The sequence below is a fragment of the Meles meles genome, chromosome 12 (genome assembly GCF_922984935.1).
Source record: "Meles meles chromosome 12, mMelMel3.1 paternal haplotype, whole genome shotgun sequence".
Taxonomy (NCBI): domain Eukaryota; kingdom Metazoa; phylum Chordata; class Mammalia; order Carnivora; family Mustelidae; genus Meles; species Meles meles.
In genome coordinates, this window is record NC_060077.1 from 2842537 (window position 1) to 2866154 (window position 23618).

At 43.4% G+C, this 23618-nt stretch overlaps 1 protein-coding gene across 3 annotated transcripts in view; it reads left to right on the plus strand.

Annotated features, from left to right (window-relative positions):
• Positions 1-868: 868 nt before the first annotated feature.
• The window catches only part of SART3 (spliceosome associated factor 3, U4/U6 recycling protein), a 38605-nt gene continuing 15855 nt past the window's right edge, over positions 869-23618 (plus strand). The window contains exons 1-8 of one of the 3 annotated variants that reach the window (XR_006821012.1): positions 869-1416; positions 10866-10992; positions 12107-12211; positions 15534-15718; positions 17057-17162; positions 18424-18548; positions 22525-22680; positions 23406-23544. Coding sequence is in view for 2 of the 3 variants with exons in the window: in XM_046024491.1 (XP_045880447.1) it covers positions 880-1416; positions 10866-10992; positions 12107-12211; positions 15534-15718; positions 17057-17162; positions 18424-18548; positions 22525-22680; positions 23406-23544 (1480 nt within the window). In the remaining variant the exon portion in view is untranslated. The remainder of the gene's footprint in view (positions 1417-10865; positions 10993-12106; positions 12212-15533; positions 15719-17056; positions 17163-18423; positions 18549-22524; positions 22681-23405; positions 23545-23618) is intronic. The other 2 variants (XM_046024491.1, XM_046024492.1) reach the window with 2 other exon arrangements.

Genomic DNA, 23618 nt, shown 5'->3' on the forward strand with positions numbered 1-23618 from the left:
ACCACTACTCTTCACAGTTCGATTTTGCAGCTTAGGAAGTTGAGGGTCAGAGGTTTAGTAACTTCTTCAAGATTGCCCTGTCTCATTTGAGATTCAAGCAAGGACAATTCTGGGTTAGAATCCGGATTCTGCTCCTTCCCGGCTGTGTGGCCCTAGGCGAATGACATAATCTCTTTAAGCCTTGATCCTCGCTTTTATACTAATTCAAGAGCAATTCATTGAGCAAGTGTCATTGTCAAGGCGTTATACTGGGCTTTGGGGATCCAACAAAGAAAAACACGTTAATTCCTTACACAATTAACCTTGCAAACGAGGGAGAAAGGCAACAAATAAACAATATTTTTCTACCTCAAAAATGGGAGCTTAATTGCGGAAAACGAACAGGCCATACCCTGGTTTTTAAGAGTATGTATGTATATGTCTACATCTATTTCTCTTTTCATCATGCTGACATATTTATATGACCAATGCCTGGAAATGAAGAGTTTCTAATAAACGCTTAGTAATGAAATTTATTAATACTGGCTTACAGAACATGATTTCATACAAGAAAACCCACACGTGTATTTAACGCTTACTTAGGCACCAGGTATTACATAAAGGGGAGGAAGCTCTGTGAAATGTTTTTCTCGTGAATGGTGCAGTCGATCCTTCCCCGGGTACTTGGAGTTTTCTCTGCGTTTTCGGTTCACTTGCTCGGAGACTGAACCACGCGCCTGATCGCGCTAGGCGGTAAGGCAGGCATTTATTCCCAGATTCCTTTTGACCTTCTCAAGATGGCGCCAAACCCTTCCCTTCAGTCATCTCTCCATGACTTCCTCTACGGCCTCCACTTCCTGTTCAAAGACCCAACCTCTGTCCGAAGTTGCGACGGAACACATGCCGTGTTGGGGAGTTCTTATTCTGAGAGAACTTCTATACCTATGTAAAAGCAATACGAAATTTCGTAGGTTCCGAGATTTTCCCGTCGTTCGAGGCTCACAGTTTCCCTTTCCGTCACAAGAAGAGCGGGATTTCGGTCAGGCGCACGCCGCGGGCAGCTCCTCCTTCAGCGGGTCTTCGGCGGCCGCAAGAAGACCCGGGAGTCACTGGAAGCGCAAGATGGCGACGGCGGCCGCAACTTCGGCTTCAGAAGCGGAGGCTGAGCCCAAGGCCGGGCCCACAGCGGAGGGCGAGGAGGATGACGTTAAGGCGGCCAGGACGAGGAGGAAGGTGTTGTCGCGGGCCGTGGCCACTGCGACGTACAAGGCCGTGGGGCCGGGGTGGGACCAGCCGGAGGAAGGCGTGAGTGAGAGCGATGGGGACGAGGAATACGCCATGGCTTCCTCCGCCGAGAGCTCCCCTGGGGAGTACGAATGGGAGTATGACGAAGAGGAGGAGAAGAACCAGCTGGAAATCGAGCGGCTGGAGGAGCAGGTGGGTCCGGGGTGGGCGGCGGGCTCCTTCCCTCAGGTTCCCGGGGCGCGGCTCTTCTCCCGGGTCTCCGACGGTAATAAAGCCGCCAGGGCCGCAAAACCGCTATCAATCATCACAGGTCCCGTCATTTGAGCGTTTACTGCTTGCCAGATGTTTTGCATGCGATATCCCATTGAACGCTAGCAGCGACCCAAGGAAGGAAGTAGCGTATTCCCGTTTTTAGGGGAGGAGATTGCGGCTCCTCGTGGAGGGGATTCTCTTGCTGAAGATTACACTTCTGCAAGTGGCGAGCCAGGTCTCGAACTTTGGAACGACCAGAGCTCCCGCTTTTAACCACGCCGTTAAACTGTGGTCAGCAACCGCAATGAAATTGTACTTAAAGAGATTTTTTTTTTTCTCCTTTTAAGGAGCAATGCCCACAATGGTGAACTACGGTGTGATAGACAAAGCAATGACCGTGACTGTGATGATAGAAATGGGACGGTAGAAATCTCAGCGTCTGGAGGCTGAGGCCCCAGGTGTCGCTAGTCCATGTTTGTGTGAGCCTAGGCACATTTCTTAACTTCTCCGAGCCTCCGCTGTCTCACCTGTAATTTGGGAGCAACAAGTTCTGCATCATGTAGTAGTTGTAACAGTAATTAATAGCCCAGTGCCTGGCACCTGATGGTACCATGATCTATAATTTGTAACTCCTGTGTAAGCCAGGATCTCAGCAGGGGATAGGTGGTCCGCTCAGATTAGGATAATTTGAGAGAAGGTTAATTAAAGGGACTGCTGTGTTTTTTAAAGTGTGGTCAGAGAGATCACGAGTGGAGGTGCAGTACCTCAGGGCTAGTGACTGCGGGACCTTGTGTCTGCTTCTAGGCCTGAAGAGATGAGGGGAGAAAACAGATCAGTTTTCTAAATAGTTGTGTTGAGAGGGCACCTGAGAGCAGGGGAGACCTTTAGGTAGGGGTACAGCCCCAGCTGCCCATCAGGGATTGGGGTGAGGGAAGGAATACCCTGACCTCTCTCTCTCTCCAATCATTTGCTGGTGTCTTCTGCTGGGCAAACCCCGCTGGAAGCGAGAGAGCCAGAGACTCCCTGGATGTGGTCCACACAGGAGGGCACAGGACAGAGATGAGAAGGGGAAGTAGAATTGGGAGGGCAGGGCACCTGGGTGGCTCAGTTAGTAAAGCGTCCATCTTTGGCTCAGGTCATGATCCCAGGGTCATGGGGTCAAGTCCTGCCTTGGGCTCCCTGCTCATCAGGGAGCCTGCTTCTGCCTCTGACCCTCCTCCCTGCACACATGCACTCTCTTTTGCAAAAATAAATAAAATCTTTAAAAAAGAAATTGGAAGGGCAAACAAATCGAGAACTTTTTCGTTTTAGCAATGAGGAAACAGGCTCGGAACAGATGATGAAATGATTTGCCTAGAGTCACTCACAAGGGGAATTGAATTTATCAGGGTTGTCCGTGGGCCGAAAGCCACACTGATAAGAAATCACTTAGCTATGTGAAGTTGATAATCTACCTTACTCACTTAACCTTGCTGCGTATGAGATTTCTTATAATGTCCTCTTTGGCAGTCATACTTTTGTTGTGAAATAGTGATGATACCCATGGGTCTCACTTGTTTCATTCATCATCACATTTGAATGTCAAAGGAGCCCAGTGGGGGTAGGCAAGTAGTTATCTTTTCTGCTTTTTAGAAGTAAGTACGCCAGTGTTTACACGGTCTTTTATTCATTCGCAGTCTTCTGTTCATTCACTACACAAAAGTGGGACATAGGGTGCCAGGCGGACTCCGTCCCTGTCCTGATGGAAATCTGTGCCTCTGACTTCTTTCCAGCCTTGGGCTTTTCCACAAGCCATTAGCTTACTCTTCTGTGAGTCAGGGGAAAGAGGATTAGCTGTTTGAGCGGAAGGGGAAGCTTGGAAGCAGAGTAAGTCCTTGGTGAGCGTAGTTAGCAAGAGATCAGGATGGGTCAGAGCAGAGGTCTCCTGGCTACTGGTGTCCTCTAGTTGCCTGCCCTACCCCAGGTCACAGAAGATGGTTTGGAGCTCACACGGTGACCACACTGTGATGTGAATTGAAGAGCCTCTGGCTCTTATCGACCTGTTTGTCATGGGGTCTGGAGATTGATTTTTTCAATTTTTGCAAACCTCCTTCCCACCTCATCCTGATCCCATCGCCTCTAGTTCCTGCTGTAAGTGCTCTTACGGTGGAGTGTGACGATGGCTAACATCAAGACAGGCCTGTGAAAACCTCAGCCATGTCATCTCTGCAAATTCCAGTTCTCTGAGTGTATCGTATGGGAGCTCAACATTAGTTCTGGTAGCCATCCATGTAACAAAAGCAAAGATTTCCCTTTATCTGTGTTTGTGTCCTGAAACTAAAAGTGGCAACTCCTGGTGCCTTATAAGTTATTCCAGCTCCCTGAGCCAGCGGTGTCCTTGGTGGTCAAAACAAGGGTCGTAGGGCTGTAGTGGAGCTTAAGTGACCCATGCTCATAAAGCTTCTGGCAAATTTGACGCACAGTAGGTGCAGTGCCGCAGCCCGCTGTGTGCTTTCCCCGCCCTGCCCGGAATTGCGGTGGTTGTGTCTTCTAGGACCAGGCCTCGTTATTTCTCTGCCACCGCTCAGGGTCCAGGTTGTTAGGGGATCAGGAAAACAGCACATCATTGTGTGCACTGGCTAAGCCGCCTCTTTAAGTCATCCTTTGTTGTTAATGATGTTCTGAGACCAGAATAGACCAGTATATGTTCCCACGTGTCGGTGCTGAGTGAACTCTGTGGGAAGTCTCATAAATGCATCTCAGTATGCATTTAAATACACATACTTTCGGGGTGCCTGGGTGGCTCAGTGGATTAAAGCCTCTGCCTTCAGCTCAGAGCATGATCCTAGGGTCCTGGGATCGAGCCCCACATCAGGCTCTCTGCTTGGCAGGGAGCCTGCTCCCCCCCCCCCCCCCCCCCCCCCCCGCCTGCCTCTCTGCATACTTGTGATCTCCATCTGTCAAATAAATAAATAAATACACATACTTTCAGAGCACCTCTTACTCAGTGTCTTTATTATTTGGGCCTAGAAATCAGAAATTTAGACCAAAAGCCATCCTGGGAAGCCGTTTCTCTACTTCGTTGACTTACACATTTTTTTTCCTGACCTACAAATGGTATTCGTGTAAGGGGAGCTGTATAGACGTTAGTCACTCTAACAGGACTGTCCCACCCTGCTACCTGCTCCAAAACCACCTTCAGACCCAGGTGACTTGAGAGCAGTGGGTGATAGGGAGAGCCTCTGCCTCTTGTTTAGCAAGAAAAGTATACTTTGGGCAAACCTCACTTCTTCAGTTAATGTGACTTGGCTGCACACTTGACAGTTGTGAAACATGAGTGTGTCAGGACAAACCACTTGAGAAGCAGAGGTTTACTCCGACTCCTTCTGGTACAAATGAAGAAGCCAAGAACCAGGGGACATTAGAACGCTTGTGTCCTGACCTAGTCCAGTCCTTTTTAAACTCATCGTGTAATCATGAGATGGGCTTAACTTGTTAAAATTTATATCTCATGAGCAGGAGAACATTGCTAAAAAGTCTTAAGATAAAAATTTTAGGTCAGATTCTTGCCTATTATTGAGTATTGTCTTTTTGCATGTAATTTGATACATACAAAGCAGTTCAGGTCTGTAAATTGTAAAGTGTGGTGGTCAAGTGAAAAATACTTACCCCACCACTTGGTCTAAGAGTTAGAACCTAATCAGTACTCTTGCATGTACCTAATCGGTTTTTCCTGTATTCCGTGGCCCTGCCTCCCCTCCTTAAAGCCCAAGTAACTACTTTTTTGAACTGGTGTGCTTCCTCTTTTAAAAAAGTGTATATTTTTTTCAGCTCATATGTGTCCCTAGGTAATACATTGTCCACTTTTGCTAATTTCTGAGTGTTTGGAAAGTGTATCATGTGGCGTTTAATCTTTTGGGACTGCTTTCCTCGCAACAGTGTGTTTTGGGATTCCTCTGTGTTGCTTGTAGCTACAGTTCATTCATTTTGCCTGCTGTATATTTAGTACGCCATTGGAGGGGTGTTATCAATTCTTTTGGCGTTAGGATTGCTCACAGTTTATTTTTGTTTACTTTTATTTTGGTCCTGTTACCAACAAGCTACAAGGAACATTGTTACTGTTGAAATGTGCTATTATTCAACATGTATAAGGATTTCTCTGAGTGTTTTTCAAACTGGGGTCATGGTCGTGAGTCATGAATTCATTTTGATAGAACCAGTGTTGTTCTGTCATATGTTTTCTGTCTGCATGGGTCTGTTTCTCAGCGTTCTCTTTTTGTTCTGTTGGTCAGTTTGTTAGTCCTGTGTCATTTCCATGCTCGAAATCATTGTTACTGAGTCTTGCTACCTGGTGAGACAGATTCTCCTCTGTGTATTTTAATACAGTACCTCGTGTCTAGATTGTTGAGTACATCGTCAGAGTGTTAGTTGAATGAAGGAGAGGGAAATAACTTAGTGCTGAAATGTGGCAGATGTTGGAAGAGTGGACCCTGGTGTTCACATGTAGACTTAAGGGAACCCCATACCCCAACTCATACGAAAGCTTTTTGAAAAAATTTAACTTTTCATTTTGAGATAGTTGTAGATTCTCTGCAGCTTTAAGAAATTCTACAGGGATCTTGTGTACCCTTTACTGGTTTCTCCCAATGGTAACCTTTTGTAAAACTATAGTATAACACCACCACCCAGATGTCGACGTCGATAGTCCACACAGATCAGTCTGTCACCACAAGGGTCCTTCCTGTTGTCCTTTTATAGTTACCGTTCCTGACCTCTGGCAACCACTAATCTGTTCTCCATTACTATAATTTTGTCGTTTCAAGGATTTATGTAAATGGAATCATATAGTATGTAATCTTTTTGGATTAGCTTTTCTTATTAAGCATAATTCCCTTAAGATTTATCTGACTTGGGGCCCTAGGGGGCTCAGTCAGTTAAGCATCTGCCTTTGGCTCAGGTCAAGATGCTGGGATCCTGGGATCCAGCCCCATGTCTGGCTCTCAGCTGAGCAGGGAGCCTGTTTCTTCTCCCTTTAACCCTGCTTGTGTCCCCCCCCCCCCCCGCTCAGATAAATAAATAAAATCTTAAAAAAAAAGATTCATCTAAGTTGGGTACATGTTGTTCATTTCTTCCTTCTGGCTAAGTAGTCCATAGTGTGGGTGCCCCATGGTTACTGGAACCATTCACCATGGAAGGACATCTGGGTTTCCAGGTTTGGCTACTAGGAATAAAGCTGTTAGGAACATTCACATACAGGTTTTGTGGGTATATAGGTTTTATTTCTCTGGAAAAGTACCCAAGGGTGCACTTGCTGGGTGATGTGGTAATTGTGTGTGGAATTTATAAGAAGTGGCCCAGCTGTTTTCCAGAGCTGCCGTCCACACTTCACATTCCCATCAGCAGTATCAGCAACGTATGAGTGAGCCAGTTCATTTTTTTTCTCATCTTCTCCAGCATTTGGTATTATTGCCTCTATTTTTATTTTAGTCATTCTAGATGTGCAATGATTTTTCATTGTGGTTTTAATTTGCATTTCCCTGATAGTGTGCACTTACTTGCTGTCTTGTGTCCTCTATGTACCTCTTGGTTCATGTCTTTTACCCATTTTCTAATTGGATTCTTGGTTTTTTAGTGCTGAGTTTGGAGTTGTATCTTTTAGATACTTGTCCTTTGCTGGGTATGTGGTTTGTACATATATTTTTTGAATTCTGTAGCTTGTTTTTGCATCCTTGGTAGAATCTTTCATAGAGCAAAAAGTTTAAATTTTAATAAGGGCCTAACTGGTATAGAATTTTTATCATGAATGGTTGTTAGATTTTGTCAGATGCATTTTCTCTATCAGTGATACTGTGATTTTGGTTCAGCCTGTTGAGCTAGTGGGTTACAGTGATTGATTTTCACAGACTGCAGTGTGAACTCGCCTTATGTACCTGGAACAGATTCCACTTAGTCATGGTGTATGATTCTTTTTATACATTGAATTTAGTTCTGTAAGTTTTCCTCTCCATACTGCGGTAGCTGTATTCTTATTTTGATGTGCTGTATCCTCATTTTCTTTTCTTTTTTTAAAAGATTTTATTTATTTATTTGACAGAGTTCACAAGTAGGCAGAGAGGCAGGCAGAGAGAGAGGAAGGGAAGCTGGCTCCCTGCTGAGCAGACAGCCTGATGCAGGGACCCTGGATCCCAGGACCCTGGAATCATGACCTGAGCTGAAGGCAGAGGCTTTAACCCACTGAGCCACCCAGGCGCTCCTGTATCTTCATTTTCATTCAGTTCTACATATTAAAAAAAAAAAAAATTTTTTTTTTTTTTTATATTTATTTAACAGACAGAGATCACAAGTAGACAGAGAAGCAGGCAAAGAGTGAGGAGGAAGTAGGCTCACTGCCGAGCAGAGAGCCCGATGCAGGGCTCGATCCCAGGACCTGGGATCATGACCTGAGCCGAAGACAGAGGCTTTAACCCACTGAGCCACCCAGGCGCCCCAGTTCTACATATTTTTAAGTTTTCCTCAAGACTTTCTCTTTGACCCGTGGATTATTTACAAGTATATCGCTTAAATTCCAAATGTTTAAAGATTTCCCTACCATTACAAGTTTTTGTTTTTTTTTTTTTTTTGACAGAGGTCACAGGTAGGCAGAGAGAGAGAGGAGGAAGCAGGCTCCGTGCTGAGCAGAGAGCCTGATGCGGGCTCGATCCCAGGACCCTGAGATCATGACCTGAGCCAAAGGCGGAGGCTTTAACCCACTGAGCCACCCAGGCAACCCCCCCTTTTTTATTTGCCATTACAGATTTCTGATTTAATTGTGTTGTGATCAGAAAACATCTTCTTATATGATTTTACTTTTTAAAAATTGACTCAGAGTTTGTCTTACAGCCCATGCTTTGGTCTCACTAAACTTCCATGGGCTCTCGAGGAAGAGAAAGCTGTGTTCTTTTACTATCAGATGGAATGTTCTGTATATGTTAATTAGATCCTGTTGGTTGATGCTGAGGCTCTTCTGTCTGCTTGCTGATTTTTCGTCTAGCAGTTCTAGTTGCTGAAGTGGAGGATTTTGAAGTCCCCATTGTGTGTATGTCTCTTTCTTCTTTTAGCTTAAACAGTCTTGCTTAATCTATTTTGAGGATCTGTTGTTTGTTTCATACACGTTTAGGATTGCTTTGTCTTGCTGGTGGATTGAGCCTTTCATCATTTTGTGATGCCCCGTTTTATCCTTGGTAGTTATATTTTCTCTGAAGTCTGCTTTATGTGATATTAATATAGCCACTTCTTTTTTTTGACTAATGTTTATATGCTATCTATTTTTTTATCTTTTTACTTTCAGCCTTCCTATGTCCTTGAATTTGAAGTGAGTTTCTTGTAATCAGCATATAGTTAGGTTGTGTTTTTATCCACTCTCCCATTTTGTGCCTTTTAACTAGTATCTGTATTTTTAAAAGATTTATTTGTTTATTTTTATTTATTTATTTTAAAGATTTTATTTATTTGACAGAGCTAGAGAGCACAAGTAGGCAGAGCAGCAGGCAGAGGGAGAGGGAGAAATGGGCTGTCCACTGAGCAGGGAGCCCAGTGTGGGGCTCAATCCCAGGACCCTGGGATCATGACCTGAGCTGAAGGCAGCTGCTGAACTGACTGAGCCACCCAGGTACCCCATATTTGTTTATTTTATGGAAAGAGTGAGTGAGTGGAGGGGCAAAGGGAGAGGGAGAGAAGCAGACTCCCCACTGAGTATAGAGCCCCATGTGGGGCTCAGTCCCATGATCCCGAGATCATGGCCTGAGCTGAAATTAAGAGTCAGATACCTAACCAACTGAACCACCCAGGTGCCCCTTAATTAGTATATTGAGACCATAAATATTTAAAAGATATATTTTATTTATTTGTCAGAAAGAAAGGGGGGGGGGAGAGTGCACTTGCACAAGCGGGGAGAGTGGCAGAGAGAGAAGCAGAGAGTAGGAGCCCAATGTGAGACTTGATCCCTGGGATCAAGACCTGAGCTGAGGTCAGATGCTTAACCGACTAAGTCACCGAGGTGTCCCAAGAGCATTAACGTTTAAGATAGTTATTGCTATGTTAGGTCTAAAGCCCGACATTTTCTTATTTTCTGTTTGTTTCCTGTGTTTCTTAGTCTTTTGTTTCTCTTCTTGCCTTCCTATGAAGGACATTTTTTAGGATTCTGTCTTGATTTGTTTATAGTGATTTATTTATTTATTTTTTTTTTTTTAAAGATTTTATTTATTTATTTGACAGAGAGATCACAAGTAGGCAGAGAGAGAGGAGGAAGCAGGCTCCCCGCGGAGCAGAGAGCCCGATGCGGGGCCCGATCCCAGGACCCTGAGATCATGACCTGAGCCGAAGGCAGCGGCTTAATCCACTGAGCCACCCAGGCGCCCCTGTTTATAGTGATTTTTAGTGTATTGCTTTATACAGTTTCTTAGGGTGGCCTTAGGAATAGTTGATTTGACTTACACGGTAGTTGTGTTCTACCACTGAGTGAAGTGTGGAAACGGTCCTTCCATTGAGGACATCCTTGCATTTAGCATCCCCGCTTTTAAATATCATTGTTTTGAGTATCAGGTGGTCTTAAAATTTTTGTGTCAGTTACCACATACAGCTTAGAAAACTCATGAGAAGGATCTTCCAGGATACTTGTCTGTATTTCGTGCTCTTGGGCTCTTCCTTCTTTCCTGATGCTACAAGATTTCTTCGATCATTTCCTTTCTCTTTCACTGGCTTTAAGAGAAAGTCTGCTAGTGGCAGATTCTTTTAGTTTTCTGTTGTCTCAGATGTCTGATAGCTTTTTAAGCAGTTATTTTCATTTGTTTTAACTTTTAGTTTGAAACGTTTCAAGTAATAGAAATAAATCTCTAATGTATTTGTTACTCAGCTTCAGCAGGTGCTGCCATTCTCGCTCCTCCCATTAGGGGTTTCCTTTTTGTTGTGTTTGTTTGGTTAAAGAGCTCTTATCTACGCAGCCGGCAGTTGCTAAAGCACACTATTAATCACGTTTTAAAATCCTCACAAGAACCTTAGGGACTAGACCCTAGTGATATCCCCATTTTAAGAGATGAGAAAATAGAGGCTGAACAAAGTTAATGACTTGCCTGAGGTCACACTTGGTGTTTGTTTCATCAGAATGTTGCCTGGATTTCAGAGAACAACCCAGCTGGGTTCTTACAGGGACTGGAACAGAGTGGAGGCTCTGTGTGTTTATTAGAGAACGGCTTGTTCATTGATTTTTCTTCCTTTTCCTGGGGGTAAATGTGGCCTTGCTGTTTCAGTGGCACTCCCAGATAGCACATCTCTTTTGTTTGTAGCAGATACGTGCGTTGTCACCATCGGTGAAAAATCCTAAGTTCTTTTGATGGTGGCGTGTTAAATTTCACCTTGTGCTCTTTTCCTCTTAGCTGTCTATCAACGTCTATGACTACAACTGCCATGTGGACCTGATCCGGCTGCTCCGGCTGGAAGGGGAGCTTACCAAAGTGAGGATGGCTCGCCAGAAGATGAGTGAGATCTTTCCTTTGACTGAAGGTAACATGTCAGCAGTGGGCCTGCCTTTGTAAACACAGAGAACTGAAGAGTATACATTCTGTTTTCAATGCTGAAACTCGGATGTGTTCCTTACCGAAATGTGGAACATAGAAATACAGTGGGAAGAAGAAAACCCATTATCCAGTGTCAGTGATTTCTAGTTTTTCGTCTTTTAGTTTTTTGCAAAACATAATTGTGATTGTGTAATAGAGACTCATGTTTTGGATCCTGATTTTTTTTTTTTTTAATCCTCCGTCATGATTAATCTTTTCCTGCATCTTTCTGTTTCCCATTCCGGTGTGTCTTTAATCCATTTTCTCAGCACCAGTTAATTGTATTCCAGTTAAACTTTTATAAATGGTTTTTAGGGTAAATGTTTCATACCTTGTTTATTACATGGTAGTTAGGATTTAGATTACTTTTACTTACTTATTTGAAACAGAATTACCTTGTGGGTCTTGTAGACCAGTCCTTCATGAGTTTGTAATTGATCTTTTAGGGAGGAGTTGGGAGAACAAAGGTCCCAGATCTAGCTCTCTGCCCCTCTCCTGCCCAAAAGCATAACTGCTGAGTGTAGGAGCTGAAACCAGATTGCCCACATTCATTCCTGACTGTACATCTTACTAGCTGTGAGACCTCCAGCGAATTATGTAAACGTCGTAAGACTCATTTTTCCCAGCACTAAGCTGAGCTAGCAGTAGTTTCTACATTATAGTACATGGACTGGATGAGGTATTCTGGGTACAACACATAACAAATGCCCTAGCAGGTTATAAGTGCTTAGATAGATGCCATCGTTACTCATTATTATGACTATCACCTATAGGAGTTTAAAAAAGATTGAATGAGAAATATATATACGTAAGTACTTAGCAAAAATATAAAATGCCCAACAGGTGAATGATATTATGATTTTAATTACTTGGTCTTATTTGGAAGCATAAACTTTGTATGTGCTTGGTACAAGTTTTAAGAATTGAATTTCCGTGAGCCGTGGCAGGCTGTATGAGATGGGTGAAACATGGGTGTGCTGGTGACTTGCAGTAAAGTCCCTGCTGTCATCCTGGCCTTTGGTGAAGGAGATGGTCATGCAGGAGGTGCTGTTGTCTTGCAGAGCTCTGGTTGGAGTGGCTCCATGACGAGATCAGCATGGCTCTGGACGGCCTGGACAGAGAGCACGTGTACGACCTCTTCGAGAAAGCTGTGAAGGATTATATTTGTAAGTTCCCTGCGCGCTTTTTTGAGGTGACTGTGGATGCATCCGTTTCTGCTGCCTGGCGTTGCCTCGTGAGGGATTGCTCTTCAGAAAGGAGAACATTAGTCCAGCAATTAGAAAGATTTGAGTTTACTTATTATGCTCATTTTGGCTTTCTTTCTCTTTATTTTTTCTTTCCTTCCTTCCTTTCTTAAAGATTTAATTTATTGGAGAGAGACAGATTGAGCGAGAGCATGAGAGCAGGGTAAAGGGCAGAGGGAGAAGCAGACTCCTCACTGAAAAGAGAGCCCCATGTGGGACTCGATCCCGGGACTCCAGGATCATGACCAGAGCTGCAGGCAGCTGCTTAACCAACTGAGCCACTCAGCCGCCCACGCCCACTGTCTGTGGTTTTCATTTGAGGATATTTGGTTTTAAAATACAGTTAGGAGAAATGTTTGTAGTAAGGGAGTGAACATATTCACACCCAGCATTTTTTTGGTGGGGAGAACTTATGTGGTATTTTTAGATGACTAAAGGTTGCCTTTTATACATAGTTTTGGATTTTTAGAAGTTTTGGACAGAATGCTTTCTTTTTTTAATATTAAAGAGCTTTTAAAAACTTCTTATTTTAAAATAAGTTTAGAGGGCGCCTGGGTGGCTCAGTGGGTTAAAGCCTCTCCCTTTGGTCCAGGTCGTGATCTCAGGGTCCTGGGATCGAGTCCCGCATCGGGTTTTCTGCTCAGCAGAGAACCTGCTTCCCTCTCTTTCTCTCTGCCTGCCTCTCTGCCTACTTGTGATCTCTGTCTGTCAAATAAATAATATCTTTAAAAAAATTTAAAAAAAATAAGTTTAGATTTACAGGACAGTAGTACAGAGAGGTCCTATACTTCATTCTGCCTTCCTCAGTATCCTGTAACTACTATGCAAAATCAAAATCAGAGAATTGATCTTAGTACAACGTGCATGTCTGCTTCTGTGATGTTTTACTCCACGTGTAGATTCTGGTAACCACCACTGCGGTTGACATACAGAACCTCCATCACCACACAGGTGTGCGTTGTGCATTGTCTGCTCGTGTTGAAGTTTTGCTAGCGCAAGTGGAGTAGACACCTTCTCTTGAAGTTTTTCTTTCCCTCCCCCATTGGTAGTATGATTCTCTAAATACGCTTTTTACCTATAGGACACATCAGAGAATGCTAGGGACAAAATGTTTTTTTAAAAAATTTCTTGCTTTTTAAAAAATTCAAAAATTTTTTTAAAAGATTTTATTTATTTATTTATTTGATAGAGAGAGAGAGAGGCAGAAGCAGGCTCCCTGCTGAGCGGAGCGTGATGTGGGGCTCGATTCCAGGACCCTGAGACCATGACCTGAGCTGAAGGCAGAGGCTTAACCCACTGAGCCACCCAGGCGCCCTTAATTTATTTTTTAAAGATTTTATGTATTTGAGAGAGAGTGCACTTGCAAGTGTGGGCTGTGGGGCAGGGAGGAGCAGAGGAAGAGGAACAAGGAGGCTCCGTGCTCAGCCTGACCCAGAGATCATGACCTGAGCTGAAATCAAGAGTTGGATGCCCAACCGGCTGAGCCACACTCCCCCCCCCCCCAAATTTCCTCCTTTTACATTAAACATCCTTCTTCCATATCTGGATTTCCTCACTGTGGGCATTTCCCCTTTTGACAGGCACTGGAACTTGAAGATAGACTGCCCCGAAGAAGAGAATTTTCCATGTGCCTATACCAGCCAAGAGAATTGATCAGTTTTTAGTTTTTATAATCCAAATTCTGAAAATAACAGTTGTTTTGTGAATATGAAATTCCACCATTATGTGCTTTTAGTATTCTTGGGTCTCTGCTCCGATCGTCCATGTGGCTTCTTAGAAGCTCTTGACGCTCCCATGTTTTCTGATAATCCTGGCACCCCTTTGTGAATGTGTCAGAGTCATCTTTAACAGTTACCCTGCTGTGGGACCACCACTGTCAGTGCTGAGGTCATTGTGCCTTCCTGTTCCCCAGCTGCTTCAGGGCTGCTGGGGGTCTGAAGCCAGGTAACCGTGCTTCTCAGATTAGGTCTCTTAAAGTAGTTTTGAATGGGGGCCCATGGGGTTCTTATGTTAGTTTCAGGAGCCCTAGAGCATGGAAATTATGTCTCTTGTTTAGTGAATGTTCGGAAGCCACTTTGGCCTGCTTTAAGAGTCACATGCTCTACCACTTGAGCCAGCCAGACGCCCCCTCTTCTTTTTTGTTTTGCATCCCATATGGCTGCTCTGTACTGGTGAGCTAAAACAGAGTAGCTAACAGTTTGGCTAAGTTCTTTGAAATAAACCTGTTAAATGAAAAAGCAGTCCTTGGGAAAATATGCAGTAATTCCCAAATTGACTTTATCTTTTAAGTATTTTTATTTTACAAGGTTAATGGATAGTCCTGTGAAATATTTTCAGATCTCTGAGAAGTGACTTAATGTGCAAAATGTGTGCATTGGGAACCACTGCATACCTAAAGCGTTTAATATATGTGCTGCCGAAGTGAGCACTCCCAAGGAGTTTAACTCATTAGTCTGCTCTTAAAGCTGCAGGGGTGAGTGTGTATAAAGTTTAAGAAGAAAGTGACAAAAAAAGGGCAATCAGGTCTTTTCTGCTGTTGCTGTTTAAACATCATTACAAAGAGAGACTTAAAATAGATTTCTGGTTACAGAATTGGTGGGGTTTTTTTTTTTGTTTTAAGATTTTATTTATTTATTTGACAGACAGAGATCACAAGCAGGCAGAGAGGCAGACAGAGAGAGAGGAGGAAGCAGACTCCCTGCCAAGCAGAGAGCCCGATGCGGGGCTTGAACCCAGGATCCTGGGATCATGACCTGAGCTGAAGGCAGAGGCTTTAACCCACTGAGCCACCCAGGCGCCCCCAGAATTGGTGGTTTTAATTTGTTCTTTGACTTTGACCAGAAGGCTTAAAAAGATTCAAAAGTTAAAAAATTCTAAGCTTTGAGATCTTTCTGAAAGTACTCAGATTTGTAACTACTTGCATTGAATATTTTCATTGAATTGCTTCCATTTTAATAAATAGGCTTTTTAATCATGAGCACATTACATATTACCTGCTGGCATATTCTGTTTATGCAGTAAAATCGCAGTAATTGTAACCTAGTAGAGACATTAAGATATACTTTCCTTTCCAACTACAGTATTAGTAATTTACGTACTTTGGATGTTTGTTGATGTGCTCTTGCCTTTTTGCATGAATGAGTACTGTTTTGGTGGGCATATTTCTTTTGTGATTCAGTGGAACGAAAGTTTTGATCTTTGGGTATTTCATATCCTGAATTAATAGAGCACTTCTCCTTCTTAGGTCCTAACATTTGGCTGGAGTATGGCCAGTACTCAGTCGGTGGAATTGGTCAGAAAGGTGGCCTTGAGAAAGTCCGTTCTGTGTTTGAAAGGGCGCTCTCGTCAGTCGGTTTACATATGACCAAAGGACTCGCCATCTGGGAGGCTTACAGAGAGTTTGAAAGTGCCATTGTGGAAGCTGCCCGGGTGAGTGGCCTTGGTCTCTGGACCAGTGCTTGCCTTCGACTGGTTGGGGTTGTCTTTGTAAGTGGCCTTGGAAGAACACAGTTAACGAAAATGGTCCGCACCAGTCCCTTAGTGGGTGAGCAGTAAAGTAAAATCAGTAGTGTTTGTGGAACAATAAGAATGATTCCTTTGACTAAAAGCAGATGACCTTGTAATTTTTCTGATATTTAAAAATACTACTTCAGTTACTGGTTCCAAGTGAATACACCAGAATAATTATGTCTCTTAAAAGAAATGTATATATATTAGTCATGTCCAATAATAACTGGCAAGAGGCATAAGAGATTTGACCCCATCATAATTGGATTTTTTTGAACTCTGATGCAAGGGTTTACAGTCCCCTCCCAGTGTTCCCTGTCCTGTGTGTGTGTGTGTGTGCGCGCGTGCACAGTTACCATGCGTACCTGCTGGAGCCCTCTAGTAGTTAGATGGTTATTATTAAAGTAGCCCGGTCCCTTGTTGATTACATCCCTGTTGAAAAGTCTACAGTGGTGCCTTCAGCTCACCCCGACGGAGGCATTGGGGCTAAGCCCTCTGGCTGGCATTTGTGGCCCTCCAGCATCAGACATAACCCTGTGTGGACTCTGCTCCTACGTGCCCCTGCACAGTCGTGCACTTGCTGGCCACTGTGCTTAGATGGCTCCTTCAGCTGGGCGTCTGTTTCCTCCTCTTACTGCGGCAGGAGAGCCTGCAGATGCGTCCCAGATGCCTGCTCCTCCCGGAGTCTGTGCTGCTTTCCTCCCTTCATAACAAAACTCAGCCGTAAACACCAGCCGGAAGCAAGCCTTGTGAAACTTTCTTTCCTGGTGTTTGCGTTCTGCTGCATTGTAGTCATTTGTGCGTATGTTGTCAGTATATACACTTCTAACATTCCTTTTTGCTTTTCACCCAGTCGGAAACACTTAGTAGCAGAGACATTTATTTTTGTGCCTCTCCCAGCATTTGACAAAATACCTCATGTATCAGAGGTCATGTATACGTATTTTTATTTTTATTTTATTTATTTATTTATTTTTTAAATTTATTTGACAGATAGAGATCACAAGTAGGCAGAGAGGCAGGCAGAGAGAGAAAGAGAGGAGGAAGCAGGATCCCCGCAGAACAGAGAGCCTGATGCGGGGCTCGATCCCAGGACCCTGAGATCATGACCTGAGCTGGAGGCAGAGGCTTTAGCCCACTGAGCCACCCAGGCGCCCCTGTATACGTATTTTTAGTTTGAACTAAAACATTTGCTGCAATGTTTTTTTGAAGTAGGAAGGACTGCCTAGTTTGTCATTTACTACAAATTTGCTTCTTTAGCCCATAGCTGGCTTCCTTTCCCCTTTTGACCGGGAACAAACCTTTGATTCACAGCTGGAGAAAGTCCACAGTCTCTTCCGGCGACAGCTGGCGATCCCACTCTATGGTAAGAGAAACGGACTTGTCGACAGCAGCCCTCCGTGGTTTTTAAAATGCTTTGGGGCATGTCCTGTCGTTAGGTCTTGCCCAGCACCCTGTGAGGCAGATGTTGCTGGTGTTCTTACTCTCACTGGGCAGTGTCACTGTGGACGAGGCCTTTGGTTAAAAACATACCTTGAATTGTTAATGGTCAAGAGGATTGAGGGTCAGCCAGCAGAACTAGAAGTCAGGCTTTCTGACTTGCAGTTTTCTCTATTAAGACATTGTTGGAGAGGTAGAGTTACTATAAGGAATAGGGAAACGAACCCCCCTATGTTTTCTGGGGAAACTTTCTTGAGTAAGAGCTCCATGGTGAGCATTTTCTCTTTAGCAGTAACCTCTTCTGTATCAGAATGAGGATTTCCCACAGGCTTATAGCATTCTTCTGTGGGGGTGATTGGTTCAGGAGCACTATTGGTTGGAAGTGTTCATACCTGAATTTCTTGGGGGTTTGGTAAGGATTTTCCTGTTTGGGTGAATATATTTTGGTAAGCCAAGACTTGAAACTCTGGAGCTAGAGCTAGAGCATGAGCAGCGTCTGGAGGATTTTCCTGGGCATGGGAAGAGTTTTGTGCTGCCGTCTTGTTTGTTCTCCAGGCGTGGTTTCATATTGTACACCCTTGGCACCTCTGGACACTGCTTGAGCCCAGATGTAATTGCTCTTTTTTACTTCGTGGCTTATTTGGATTTGATTTAACAAATTATAAAGTGGCTTTCCAGTTGAATCCTTGGGTGACTTGCAAAAAAGACTAGAACTGAGCAGCCTGCAAGTTTCATCTCCCATACTAATGTGACATGGCGTAGTACAGTGAGTAGAGCATGTACTTGAGCCAGACTGCCTGATTCAAGGCCTTGCTCTACTGTGACCTGCAGACAATTGATGTAACCCTCTACTTGCATTTCTTCAACTGCAAAATGGGGATCATGGTAGAACCTACTCCCTAGAGCTGGGAGGATTGGATGAGTTAGTGAATGGAAAGTTTAGAACATACGAAGCACTAGGTAAGTGTTGCTATTATTTAATTGACTGATGGATTAATTGGTAGGGCTTCTGGGGGAATTGCTTTGAGACAGAATCTAAGGGCAAGTCTGGGCCCAGTAAAAGATTCGAGCATAAGAGTTGCTGTGGTCACTCGGAGGGGCTGGCATCCTCCAAGTCTCATGGTTTAATCTCTGGGTTGATAAAACTCAGTGGCAAGATCTATGGGGCTGAATCCATCTCTCAATAGATATGGAGGCCACATTTGCAGAGTATGAAGAGTGGTCAGAAGACCCAATACCGGAGTCAGTAATTCAGAACTATAACAAAGCACTACAGCAGTTGGAGAGATACAAACCCTATGAAGAAGCACTGGTAAGTGTCGGCCTCTTTACAGTGAACTTCTCGCTGCAATTTTTTCCCTAATCAATAGTTGCATCTTTAAAATTTGTTTTGTTGTGAAATCTATAGAGTGTATAAATGTGTGCATACAGTTTACATACTAATAATAAAGTGAACATCCATGTACCCACCACCCAGGTTAAGAAATAGAACATTGCCAGTACCTTAGAAGTCTCCTATGTGCCCCTCTCCGATTGCCTCCTCTTCCCTCTCCCGAGAGGTAATCACTTTCCTGACTTTTGTGATAATCGTTCCCTTGCTTTTCTTTATAGTTTTACAACCTATGACCATATCCTTGATTAATATATTATTTAATTTTGCTTGTCTTTGAGCTTTTATGTAATGGAATCATGCTGTGTATTTCACTGAACGTGTTTGTGGGTTGTACTCGTACTGATCAGTATAGTCTGTTTTCACGGCCATGAAGTCGTATGTGTATGCCACACTTTATACATCCGTGTTCCTAGCGGGGTCGTTTTCCAGTTTGTTGCTAGGAGGAGCAGCATGTTTCTGGCCTTTCTTGTGCATGTGTCTCGGTGCACACACGAATAGGCTTTCTCCAGAGGGCATCCCCAGGAGGATTTGCTGGATCAAAGGATTGTGCCGAACTGTTTTCTCTGTTACCAGTTGGCACTCCTGCCCAGGAGTTCTCACTGAACTGAGGGTTCTCCTTGGTCTCACCGCCTTTGATACTGACCTAAATATGAGCCACTGAGATGGGTCTGAAGTTGTAGTTTTAATCTGCATTTCCCTGATTGCTAACAAAAGTTGAGCGTTTGTTCCACATCTATTGGCCATTCGGATGTCCTTTTTTTTGGTGAGGTGCCTGGTGAAGTCTTTGACTCATTTTTCTTTCTTCTGTATTTTTTTCTACTTAATTCTTAGGAATCCTGGATCGTATTCCTTATTTTGGTTGTATGTATTGTAGAAGCTTCCCCCAGGTTTGTGGTTTGTCTTTTTAGTTTTTTAATGGCATCTTTTGATGAGCAGTTCTCAGTTTTATTCTAATTGGGTTTATCATTCTTTCTCATATGGTTTCTGCTTTTACGCTTAAATCTCTCCAGGTTCCAAACTCATGAGTATTCTTAGCTCCGTTTTCTTCCAGAAGTTTATAGCTGTGTATTTCATGTTTAGATCTTTATATGGAATTGATTTTTGTGTAAGGCGTGAGGTGGGGGCCAGTTTCGTTTTTCCCTATGACAACCAGTTGTTCCAGCACTGATTTTGATAGTTCCATCCTCCCTGCATTGATGTGCTGGTCCACATTTGTCATAGATCAGCTGTCCATCTATTTCTGGGCTTTCTCTTCTGCCCCACTGGCTTAAATTACATTGTCCTAATAATGACAGTTTTGTAAGTTTTTTTTTTTAATTCATTTCAGAGAGAGAACACAAGGAGAGGTGAGAGGCAGAGGGGGAAAGCAGAGTCTCTGCTGAGCAGGGAACCAACCTATTGTGGGGCTTGATCCCAGGACCCTAGGATTAGGACCTGAGCTGAAGGCAGACGCTTAACCATCTGAGCCACCCAGGCGCCCCAGTTTCATAAGTTTTGCTTGTAGGTAACATGAATCCCATTCACGTTGTTCCTCTTCAATTGTGTCTTCCCTTTCTTTCTTTAGTTCTTAATAACTTGGATTTAGAATCAACTTTTCAGGTTTTATTTAAAAAACCTGTTGAATTTTGTATTGGAATTGTACTGATCTATTGGGAGAAGACTGCATCTTATAAATACTGAATCTTCTAATCTATGAATGTGGTATAGGCCTTTGCTACTTAGGTCTTATCTTTCTCTAAAGTTTTATAAATTTATAATTTCATCTGGTCCCTTGAACACACTTTTTGACGTATTTCTTTTTTTTTTTTTGACCTATTTCTAGGATATTTTTGATCATATTGAAAAATGCCTTTTATTTATTTTTATTTATTTATTTATTTTTTAAATTTATTTGACAGACAGACATCACAAGTAGGCAGAGAGGCAGACACAGAGAGAGAGGAGGAAGCAGGCTCCCTGCTGAGCAGAGAGCCGGATTCGGGGCTCGAACCCAAGACCCTGAGATCATGACCTGAGCTGAAGGCAGAGACTTTAACCCACAGAACCACCCAGGCGCTCCAAAATGCCACCTTTTAAAAAGATTTGCTTTTCTAATTGTTCTTGCTATATAAATTGTAATTTGGTTTTTATACTAATTTTTTGTCTGTTGAACTTTCTAAATTTTTATTAATGCTCAGTAGATTTTTTTTTATTTTGGATTTTCCTTGTTGACCATAATATTTGGTTTTTGACCATAATATTGTTTGTAATAAGTGGTGTTTTTCTACCTGTCTTGGTCTTAGAATACTTTCAGCTACATTTACCGTGCCTCAGACTTATCCTCGTGTTTTCTTGTCCTGTTTGACCTGCAAGTCCTCGTTGTTAGCAGTTAATCTTGAATTATACAGCCCCAGCTTCCTTACAATCACTACATGCATTTCCCGCTTCCTTTGCTCTTCTTCCCTTGCATCCTGGAGCTTTCATCTGGAATCATTTTTATTTTGCTTCAGGTACACCCTTTAGAGTCACCTGCCCTGGATATTTGCTGGTAACAGATTTTCTCAGTTTTAATTTGAAAAGGTCCTCACTTTGTTCTTCTTAATTTTCAGGATGTAGAATTCTAGATCGACAGTTATGTGTCCTGTCTTCCTGGCTCCTGTTGTTGATGTTGAGATGTCGGCTTCTGTGATGGCAGTCCTTGTTTTCTCTCTGGCCCATTTTAAAATCTCATAGGTTTTGTTTGATGTCCCACAGTTTCAGTACAGTAGGTCCAAGGATGGATATCTTTGTATTTATCTTGTTCGTGGTTGGTTGGGCTTCTTGGCTCTGTTTTTGGTATCTCGTGGTACAGTAAGAACAGTGACTTTGAGAGCCAGGCCACCTCAAGTTCGAATGTTAGCTCTGCCAGTTGCTAGCTCTCTGACTTTGAGCTTGTCCTTATCCTCCGTGTGTTTCAGTCACCTTGAATGGAATATGGGCTGATAATGATCCCCACTGTGAAGATCAAATCCTTAATATATCTTACACCAGCAAAAGTTTAACTTTCACCTAGGTTTTGTCCTTAGTATTTCTTGTGTCTTTGCCAGTTTGCAGATGATTTTCAAGATGTTTTTCATATCAAATCCAGCAGTTTTAGTAGTTTTCAGTGGCAGTCTCTCTGGGCAACCCGTTTGTCATTATAACTAGAAACTGAGACTAAGACATCCTCTTTCTCTACTCAGAGCATGTGTGCTCTCCTGTTGGCTGGCATGTGCACCCTCTCCCTTTTTCACATGTAAATGACTGGTAGGTAGTTGTATTTCTTAAAGCCTCTTTAATGAAATCCTCAACTAGTTCATTTTGTTACAACCATTAGAAGAGTGTGGCTGAAGAGGAAGGTTATGTAGGGATTTTGTCTGAAAAGAATTTCGATTGTAGCTCTTTGGCTCAGTAAACATTCAGCCTAGCGTCTTTCGTGTTCTGCATGTGCCTGCACGCTGGCAGGAGCTGTAACTGGAATGAGAAGTCTTGGAGTGAAGGCAGCCAATCGCTCCAGTGTGGATGCGCTCACTCCACTCAGTAGGCTGGGAAAGTGACTTCTGTTTCGGAGGGTTGGCTGGCCATGGTCACTGGAAAAGGTGTTTCTCTTTCATTTAGTTGCTGATGGATGCTCCCGTCAGAAGCCCCCTGTGGCCCGAGGGTGGGTTTGGAAAAGGGTTGGTGGAACCTTTCTAACTGTTGCCATGAAGAGGCGCTGTAGACTCTTAGTCTGCCCGTCGTGTTGTAGACCCCGGCATGCCAGAGGTTCTGCAAGTGGGAATGGGGGATTTTTACTGACATAGCTAGTCTTGCCAGAGTTTACTATGAAGGTATGTTGTGCTTCCTAACACTGTCAGGTAGCTCATTTCAATCTCATTATGCTTCCCTTTTGCCTTAGTTGCAAGCAGAGGCACCCAGGCTGGCTGAATATCAAGCGTACATCGACTTTGAGATGAAAATTGGTGACCCTGCTCGTGTGCAGTTGATCTTCGAGCGTGCCCTCGTCGAGAACTGCCTTGTCCCAGACCTGTGGATCCGCTACAGTCAGTTCCTCGTAAGACCACGCGACTTCTAGTTTCCCTCCTTCTTACCTACTGAGAGCCTTTTCAAAGAAAATCAGCAGGAGTGTGGGGAATTAGTTCTGTGCCACCCCTCTCTGCTTCCTCATTTTCCCCTCATCCTCCTTTCCCCTCTGCCAGCTCACTCAGGGAGCTCTTCCGGTGTTGCAAGTCGTTTCAGACTGACACTGTAAAAATAATTTGCACAGTCTTCTTACTGACGACTTTATGACAGATTACTTTTTTTCTTGTAACTTTTCATTATGGGAAAAAACGTAAGCATTAGAACACAGATTAATAAGGTGAAACCTCGTGGGCCCATCACCCAGCTCTAACAGTTAACTAACTAATGGCACTAGTCTAATTCCGTCGATGTCCTTAATCTTCTTCCTCTTCCATGTGATTTTGAAGCAGATCCCAGAAGTCACATTTCATTGGTAAATATTTCAATACATGTATATAAAAGATTTGAATCAGGATCCAGGCAGGGTCCGTCCATTGGGATTGGCTGATGTCTCTTAAGGCTGTTTTCATCTATTGGTTCCCTCTCTACCTCTCTTCTTCTACCCTAACTCCTCCTTATAATTTCTTTGTTGAAGAAACCAGTCACGAGAGGCATTTCTAAAAAATTTGTCAGCTGGTTGTGCTAGGAATGTGTCACGGATGGTAAAATCCGTAATGGTAGCACTTTCTCTCCTAACTCTGGACTTCTTTATCGTAGGATCGGCAGCTGAAAGTAAAGGATTTGGTTTTATCTGTACATAACCGTGCTATTAGAAACTGCCCATGGACAGTTGCCCTATGGAGTCGTTACCTCTTGGCCATGGAAAGACATGGAGTTGACCATCAAGTGATTTCTGGTGCGAATGGTTTTGTGGGAAGACTCTTATGCTTTCTGTCCCAGGCCAGAAACCTACCTAGTGCTGTGACAGTC